Here is a 9,422-nt window from a genome sequence, read left to right on the forward strand (position 1 = left end):
ACAAAATGTATCAATGATTACGGGATTAATGTAATTATGTGTTCTAATGATAATCAATGATTATTACATATTGTGTGAATCATTAATGTTTACTGAAAATATAAAAATGCTTTCAGAGAATGATTAATAAGCACTCTCATTACTTTAAAACTTGATCTCAATGTGTAATGATTATTTATCTGCATTAATATGAAATACTATTTTGATGATAATCATAGAGTATTACACATCTGTTACATGATGTATGATTGATGTTACCCTTTATTAAAATAATGTTTGATGAGATTGATCAATAATCAACAAGCACTTATCTTTGTTATTGGGAATAAAAAATAAAAAAAAACGACTTCATATTGATCCGATCAAAACCGGATTACATAATTATGCAAAACTGTAAAATGAAGTAATCAAGTAGGGGTGGGATTATATTAATTCCCTTCCTCCTACTTCTTTTCAAGCAATCAATCAAATTCTACTGAGTTTAGTTAATAGTCAGAAAAATGTATGAACTTAATGTGACATAAGTGTGTTTTATTTTTGTTTGTTTTCTATTTTCTAGTCAATGCATTTTATTGTTTCTGTAAAGAGTTTGAAGTAATTGTGTGTTTTTGTCCTTTATTTTTCATAATCTATGCTTCAAATATACCAATCAATCAAATCAAACTTAAATTATTTGTTTGGTACTAACTGATTTATTGAAACTGTGGGAAGATTTCAATTTTTAACATAATTTTCCACAGAACAAGTCCAGGTGAGGAGCTGCACTCTCGGTAGTTCCTTTGACTTCCAACCAACGCAAAAAGTTAATCTGCTTTATTTGTCAATGCGTTCACATTACCCATAATCACAGATAGAACTGGTGGCTTGTATATTCTACTGCGTTCCTTTTTGGCACGGGCCTTTGCTTTTACCTTCACACTGGCACGAGTCCCTCTGTGTCTTCTATGCAGCTCTTTGGGGATGACATGTCTTATTCCAGCTTTACTTTTCCTCAGAGCCAGAATTTCAGTCTTCCGGTAAGCAATCTTGCAAGATTTAGAGTTCCCCCATTCACTCTGACTCATTCAAAGCAGCAGACCGGCAGCACACCTAAGCAGCGGCGCCATTGAAATTCAGGCGGTTCAGTGGCGTAGTGGTCAGCACTGTTGGCTCAAAAGGTCCTGGTTCAGATCTGGTTCTGGTCTTTAGAGTGGTCTTTCAGTTTCTCCTGAAGTCACAGTTTAAAGTTTCTCTCCGACAGAGCCTAGTGTCTCACGCTCATATTGTTTGCATGACGTCACCAGAAGTCTACACAGCAAGTCTTAGTACAAAATGGAAATAACTTCATAAATGTCAGCAACGCCGAAAACATGACCAAAAGAAAGGAAACAGCTGTGCAGTCATAGACCTTTGCTATATGCTATTCCCAGTTACGCACATGTACGTGTTCCATCCACAAACAGTTTCAAATGAATTATTTCAACTTTTTAATTTCACCAGAAACAAGAGAATCACAGCATGGCCTTGATTTCATGTTTTTTTTCAGCAACATCCCCCTTGCAAGTAAAAAATAAAAATAAAAAGATTTAAATGAACTCTGGACTTTGTGTGTGTGGGAGGAGCCAAGGGTGTGGTAACATCCTTGGTGACAGAGTGGGTTTTGATATCTTGTATGTCAGGAGGGAGACCTGACTGGCACATCAGAAAAGTTAACCTCAAGCTGTCACAACGCCATGGCGGATCAAAGATCATTGTGAGAAGAGATGATTACTCTTTTCAAAACCAAAAAATACTAACAGACAACAGATCAAGTGCGTATTTTTGTCCGACCCCAGCATGCCACTGTCTTTTCACGTGTCCTAGGTTGCCGACCCCTGATGTAAACCATTGACTCATACTGACCATATCAATGAAGACACGGATTGTTCCTGCAGATTTAAAAGTTTCAAAAGTTTTGCCTTTATACAAAGCTGGTGATCTAACTATGCTCACAAATGACTGTCCCATATCAATCTACCAAGTGATTTTACTCTAGATTACTCATACAGTTGAACACAAATAATATTATTTATCAATACCAATATGGATTAAAAAAAAAAAAAACTCCTCCACTTACAAGGTACAAGTTGAACTTACATACAGGATATACATGCTTTAATCAGTAATGAAAGTACAATAGGTTTATTTTTAGATCTTTCAAAAACATTTGATTCAGTGCATCATGGGATATTGTTGGACAAAAGACATAAATATGGGTTTCAAGGTCTGGTGCATTAATGGATTTTAAATTATGACAAAAAGAACACAATATGTGACAATGAACGGCTATGACTCAGAAAGAGATAAAGAGATTTGGTGTATTTTAGGACCTTTGTTGTTTCTGGTTTATATAAGTGAATGAATTAATGAAATGGTTTATTTCAAGCAATCGGGTCATAATACATAACATATCGCCTAATGAGTCACAAGTAGATCGCTTGATAGGGAGTCCAGCGTTTTTTGTTTTTTTTGAGTTCACATTTCACATTTTGCTTGAAATAAAGGGTCAAACATGTGTAATCCCACAGTTCTCAAAGTCTTTCATGGATTTTATTTCCAGAGGCTTCGTAACGTCCAGTGGTCCAAGTAGTTTTACAAAGATTCTGGAGTTCAGAATCCATGTGCTGTGGATCTGTTTCTTTTTGCGTAGGATTCTTGCGTGCTTAGCCAGATCAGCGTGATATTTAGAAAGATGTTCATTAAGAAACACATTAGACCCCTTCAGGTGTTTACGTTGTTTCATCAGAGCCATCTTGTGCTTTCGATTCACAAACCTGATCAGGATCGCTGGTTTATCCGTATTCTTTCTCCGAGGAAGCGGATGACAGAGCTCAACAGTATTTAGGTCCAAGGAAATCCCTTTAGACGCAAGAAATACTCATACCTAATCCTCTACGGTCGGGTTAGCATCCATCACAGCTCCATTAGCATCCATGCTAGCGCTGGTAGCGCCAGGCCGCATCCGGGGTTGTAGTTGAAGTCCCGTGAGAATCACATTATTCATCCGTGCTTGTTGATCCACGTCATGCATCCTCCTCTCCAGGAGATCTTGGCGATTATCTCGTTGTTCGTTACGTGCCTTTTCTTGACGGAAATCTTCCACGAGTTGTAGCAGCGGTGTTACCTTAGCTTGAAGCTGACGGTTTAGAGTCAGAGAGAACTGTTGGGGTTAGCTTAGCTTGTATGTCAGCTAACGTGGTTTTCAGCTCTGCCAGATTGGCTTCAAAATTTTTCTTCGGTGCCATGTTCAACTCTCCTCGTTGCGGTAGTTGTTGCTGCATCTTGGTGATTAAAGTCGCATGTGGGCAACTTTTAAAGACTTTAAAAGCCGAAGAGTTGAGGAGAGCTGGAGACACACGTCTGCTCGTGAACCGGAACCGGAAATCCTCAAATGATTTGGCATATGTTGATAAATCAACATTTCCCATGTTATTTTCAAATGACACCAATCTTTTAAATTTCTCATAAGGTTTTTTAAAACAGTTGTAGAAAAACTAAACAAGGATCTAAAAGAATACTTGACCTGGTTTCAAGCAAACAAATCATTTTTAAATAATAAAAAAAAAATTATGTTGTTTTCAGATTGTAAAAACACAATAATTTGATGAAAATTGACATTCAAAAATAACAAATTGAAGAAGTTTAATCCATTGGATTTTTAGGAGTCCAGCTGGACAACAAACTCCTTTGGAAAAATCATGTTGGTGTTGTCTGCAATAAAATAAAATCTCTGGGCATCATCAGAAAAATTAAAGATTATGAACATTTTCCAGTTATTGTATCATTGTACTATTCCCTTATTTATCCATATTTCTATTATTGCAATTTTGTTTGGGCAAGTACTTGTCTTGCTTATCTGAAAGAAATGTTACTTTTACAAAAGGTACTTGTTGGTTTGGCCGCAAATTCTGTTTATGATAAACTCAGTGATCCAATCTTTTCAAAATTACAGTTGTTAAACATTTATGATATCAATATTCATCAGATGCTACAAAGACATGTAACAGAGCTCAAACTTTCTTGTATTTGTGTCTGTGCAGTCCTCTCACAACACTGGGTGATGGAAGAAGAAAATCTCTGGAACCAACAGAGGAACTTCAGAGTGGAACAGAATGATCCAGAATCTACAGAGACTAAAGAGAAACAGGAGGAACTAGAACTTCTACAGAGAGAAGAGGGGCAGGAGGATCCAGAACCATCACAGATTCAAGAGGAACAGGAGGAACCAGAACCATCACAGATTCAAGAGGAACCAGAACTTCTACAGAGTGAAGAGGAGCAGGAGAATCCAGAACCATTGCAGATTAAAGAGGAACAAGAGGAATCAGAACCATCACCGATTCAAGAGAAACAAGAGGAACCAGAACCATCACAGATTCAAGAGGAACAGGAGGAACCAGAACCATCACAGATTCAAGAGGAACCAGAACTTCTACAGAGTGAAGAGGAGCAGGAGAATCCAGAACCATTGCAGATTAAAGAGGAACAAGAGGAATCAGAACCATCACCGATTCAAGAGAAACAAGAGGAACCAGAACCATCACAGATTCAAGAGGAACAGGAGGAACCAGAACCATCACAGATTCAAGAGGAACCAGAACTTCTACAGAGTGAAGAGGAGCAGGAGAATCCAGAACCATTGCAGATTAAAGAGGAACAAGAGGAACCAGAACCATCACAGATTCAAGAGGAACAAGAGGAACCAGAACCATCACAGATTAAAGAGGAACAGAATGAACCAGAACCTCCACAGATTGAAGAGGAGCAGGAGGAACCACGGAGCATACAAATTAAGGAGACTTTCACCTTGATAGAGATTTCTACTTTTGACGAACAAGAGAAGAGTGAAAAAGATGTAAGCAATCAGCAGAGCTTGAATGGAACTGATAGTCAGGATGAAGAAGGAAACCAATATGAAGAATCAACAATAACTCCAGATGAAGAGACAGAGCCACAGAACAGAGATCAGAGGAAGAGAAGAGACAGAAGTCATGTCCAAAGTGTGGACAGCTCTCACATGTCAGAAAGTCAGTGTGACTCTGATGTTAGAAAAAAGTCCAAGATGAAAACTTCTGTCATGAAACATAAACAATCTCCAAAAGAAAAGAGACTTTCCTCTGCAGGGTCTGGTAAAAGAACAATAATTCCACACGATGTGTCTGTTCACAGAACTAAGTCTGATGAAAGACCTCATGTCTGTGAGGAATGTGAAAGGACATTTTGTTATGTATCACAGCTCAAAACACACATGAGAATCCATACAGGAGAAAAGCCTTTTACGTGTAAGGAATGTGACAGAAGTTTTATTCGAATATCTGGTCTCAAATCGCACATGAGAACTCATACAGGAGAGAAGCATTTTCCGTGTAAAGAATGTGATAAAAGCTTTAGTCGCATAGCTTATCTCAAAACGCACATGAGAACTCATACAGGAGAGAAGCCTTTTCCGTGTAAAGAATGTGCTAAAAGCTTTAGTTGCATAGCTTATCTCAAATCGCACATGAGAACTCATACAGGAGAGAAGCCTTTTCCGTGTAAAGAATGTGATAAAAGCTTTAGTTGCATATCTAATCTCAAGGAACACATGAGAACTCACACTGGAGAGAAGCCTTTTTTGTGTAAAGAGTGTGACAGAAGTTTTAGTCAAAAATCTCATCTCAAAACACATATGAGAACTCATACAGGTGAGAAACCTTATCCATGTGAAGAATGTGATAAAAGCTTTAGTGTGAAATCTAATCTCAAAGACCACATGAGAACTCATACAGGAGAGAAACCCTTTTCATGTAAAGAATGTGATACAAGTTTTAGTGTAATATCTCATCTCAAAAGACACATGAGAATACATACAGGAGAAAAGCCTTATTTGTGTGAACAATGTGATAAAAGTTTTAGAGTGATATCTCATCTCAAAGAACACATGATAACTCATACAGGAGAGAAGCCTTTTCTGTGTAAAAAATGTGATAAAAGTTTTAGTCTGAAGTCTCATCTCAAAAGACACATGATAAGTCATACAGGAGAGAAGCCTTTTTCGTGTAAAGAATGTGACAAAAGTTTTAGACAAATGTATCATCTTAAAACACATATGAGAACTCATACAGGAGAGAAGCCTTTTTTGTGTAAAGAATGTGAGCAAGGTTTTGGTCACATGTTTAATCTCAAAGACCACATGAGAACTCATAGAGGAGAGAAGTCTTTTTTCGTGTAAAGAATGTGACAAAAGTTTTAGTCAAAAATCTAGTCTCATAAATCACATAAGAATTCATACAGGAGAGAAGCCTTTTTCACGTAAAGAATGTGACAGACGTTTTAGACTAAAAGTTTGATCTCAAAGCACACATGAGAACTCATGCAGGAGAAAAACCTTTTTTTAAATCAAGGGAAGCTCACAGCAGAGGACTTGTGAAGAAAAGACAATAATGGTCTAACTGGGAAGGTTTAACTACTGTGAAAATTTTTGTTCTCTTATTTTAAGGGCCATGTAAAATAAACTTTTAAAAATTGTATTATAATGTTCATTCCTCACTACACTGTAAAAAAAACAACTGGGATTTTTTGGGATGAAAAAGAATTTTAAGTTGTTAAAATTTGAAAATATTAGTTTTATTCATTAGGTGCACTAATTTAAGTCAGTACGACTAACCAAGGTAGTTATGTGCTTCAACATTGTTTTATGAGTTGACAGAACTCATGTCTTGAAGTTGGAGTTCACCACAACTTGCCAAAGTTCTGCTAACTGTCAGTTAAAATTGGAAAAAATAAGTTTTACTCATTAGGTGCAATAATTTAAGTCAGTACGACTAACCAAGGTAGTTATGTGCTTCAACATTATTTTATGAGTTGTCAGAACTCGTGTCTTGAAGTTGGTGTTCACCACAACTTGCCAAAGTTCTGCTAACTGTCATGCTTTTGTTGTGAAATGCGGGAACTCCAACTTTTGGAGTTGTTCCTGAAGTAATCTCAGTATCTGTTAGTACTGGTTGGAGCAGCCTGCCCAGGTAAGTGTTCCCTGATATTTATTTTGGTTCAAATAATGTTGGAAATCAATTGTTAGTGTTTTTCTGCTATATTATGCTAACAACATTAAAACTTTATCATGTGTTTTTTGCTTCAGAAGGTTGAGTAAATCTGTCCCTTGAAAAATGTCAGTATTTCTCCCTAACTACTTAATGTCTTAACAATAGCTTAAATCACATATGTGACCGAGTGATATTTTTTTTTATGTAAACAAGCTAATTATGGAGAGAGTAAAGGGTTATATGATAGCTAATATCAGGATTTGCATCAGTCAAGCAGATAGCTCAGTAGGCAGGGTGAAGGATTGGCACTCAAGAAACCTTAGTTTGAATCCAGGTTGTGCAAGGTAGTCAGAATTAAAGTTTTAAGTTTGCTTAACTTTTGTGTGAGTTAGAAAAACTCAAAATTGAAAGTAAGACAAACTTAAAAGCATAACTGAAAATGCTGAGTTTAGGTGCTCAACTTGAAATTCTCCTGAAGTTTGTTGCCTTACAATTTTGAGTTTTCCCAACTTTTCTTTTTTTACAGTGTAGAAACAACTCCAAACCGGTATTTTGATCCTTTCACGATTTCTGAGTAATCCTCTAAAAATCTTTGCTCTGAGCACCAGCCCCCATAACCCATCAAAACAAGCGTGTTCTCACAACCTGACATCACAAAGTAAGGACGGCCCCTTTCAGGAAGCGTCTACAATGAAGTTGTTTCTAAAGCACTTCACTGCTGACAAGCTGTGTGGAGATTCTACTTTTCTTTTCCAGCAGAACTTTTATCATTTCCACTCTACTAAAGTTACCTAAAGCTGCTTCTCCTTTAACATCTTTTATGTGTTTGATCAAGCAGCAAATTCCCTGAGCTGGACCCAATCAAAAATCTTTCAAGTGTTTTTAAAGAGGAAGATGAGACAGCAGAGCCAACAATGAAGATGAGTTGAAGTCAGCTATCAAATCAACCTGAGCTTTCATTCCATGTACACAGAGCCACAGGCTGATGGCCTCCATACCACATTGATGCAGTCATTCAATGAAAAGGAAGAACAAGTGATTATTAAATGCAGAGAAAGTTACGCTTTTCTGAAATCTGAAAACATCCTTTATGCTTCTTTTGATAGAATATTCTCATTTTCTAAGAGCAGTTTTTAGCTTTTCATCATCTATCAGCCACTATGATCACATTGATAAAAATGAAGGAATGTGGAAATGATTATATACATCATTATGTACATCAAACAGTGCAAATCCATCTCTGTCTCAAACCCTTCTATTCTCACTGAGGCTTCACCTATTTTTAACTTTTCATTTTCTATCAGGGGAGGTAAGAAAGGTGGTGGCACAGCATCGATAGCTCACAAAACAGAGGTGCTGATGCATGCTTTCATTTTTAGTCGTTGAGATTATTGTAATGCCCTGCTCTCTGGTTTACCTAAAAAATCTCTTACAAATTTACCAGTTTTAAAATCGCTGCAATGGCTCCCTGTGCGTTTCAGGATTGATTTTTCTTTTAATGGTTTATAAATGTTTTTATGGTCTTGGGTCTTCTTATTTAAGTAGAGCTGTCAGGCGATTACATTTTTTTATCGCGATTAATCACATTGTCCATAGTTAACTCGTGATTAGTCGCAAATGAATATGTGGCTTTTTTTTAGGAAAAAAATGTGTTCTTCGTGGAATTTAGCAGTTCTACATTAATTATGAAAACAAGAATGGTAAAATTTATAGTTTTCATCAGAAATACTTTATTTTATGACATTATATTAAGATCAACTTTCTTAACAATAAAAGGCTGTAACATAAAATGCCTAACAAAAGCCCAAGTGCAAGTGAAGGGCATTTTAAATTCAAAACTTCAATCAACGTTCAGTAAAATAAAATAAAAAACATCAAAAATAAAATTTCCATAACACTTTCATGTTCATTTTTTGTCAGGACCAAATCTTTTCCTCCTCTGCTGAACTACAGTAATAAATGAAATAGAGATTTATCATTTCCAATGAACTTTTGTTTTTTAAAACATTAAAGACTGAGAAAAGCGGGATACACTGTGGATAGTTTGACAGTCTGTTACTGCCGCCGCGTTCTCTGGCTGCAGCTCGATGCAGCGACGTGTCCAGCGGAGCTCACGCCATGAATATGCCGGCAGACAGACCGCTATGCTGGGGCTGGATCACGCTTAAACCTCCAGAACTTTGGGATATTTTGCATATTTTCGCGCAGCGAAAGAGGGACGGGCCCCACACTCAAAGCTGAGATTTATCTTTTCATCTACAAATAGCTGGCGTTGTTTAAACTACATTTAAAATGTCCCACGTCGGGGGTCTGCAGCTCTCGGGACGCGGCGCCAGACGCGAGCCGGTACCACCAGACGTGTTACTGGACGCTAACCGGAGC

General features: G+C 37.2%; 1 protein-coding gene across 1 annotated transcript; it reads left to right on the plus strand.

Annotated features, from left to right (window-relative positions):
* The first annotated feature begins 4,668 nt into the window (after positions 1–4,668).
* LOC112140918 (gastrula zinc finger protein XlCGF57.1-like) lies at positions 4,669–6,525 on the plus strand. The gene has a single exon (XM_024263941.2). The coding sequence runs from the start codon at positions 5,036–5,038 to the stop codon at positions 6,227–6,229; it is 1,194 nt and encodes a 397-aa protein (XP_024119709.1). The 5' UTR covers positions 4,669–5,035; the 3' UTR covers positions 6,230–6,525.
* Positions 6,526–9,422: the final 2,897 nt, after the last annotated feature.

This window comes from Oryzias melastigma, unplaced genomic scaffold (genome assembly GCF_002922805.2).
Source record: "Oryzias melastigma strain HK-1 unplaced genomic scaffold, ASM292280v2 sc00283, whole genome shotgun sequence".
In the NCBI taxonomy this organism is placed as follows: Eukaryota; Metazoa; Chordata; class Actinopteri; order Beloniformes; family Adrianichthyidae; genus Oryzias; species Oryzias melastigma.

Bases quoted from the DNA above. Each gene is read 5' to 3' on its own strand.
- LOC112140918 (XM_024263941.2), top strand. From the start codon at position 5,036: ATGTCAGAAAGTCAGTGTGACTCTGATGTTAGAAAAAAGTCCAAGATG.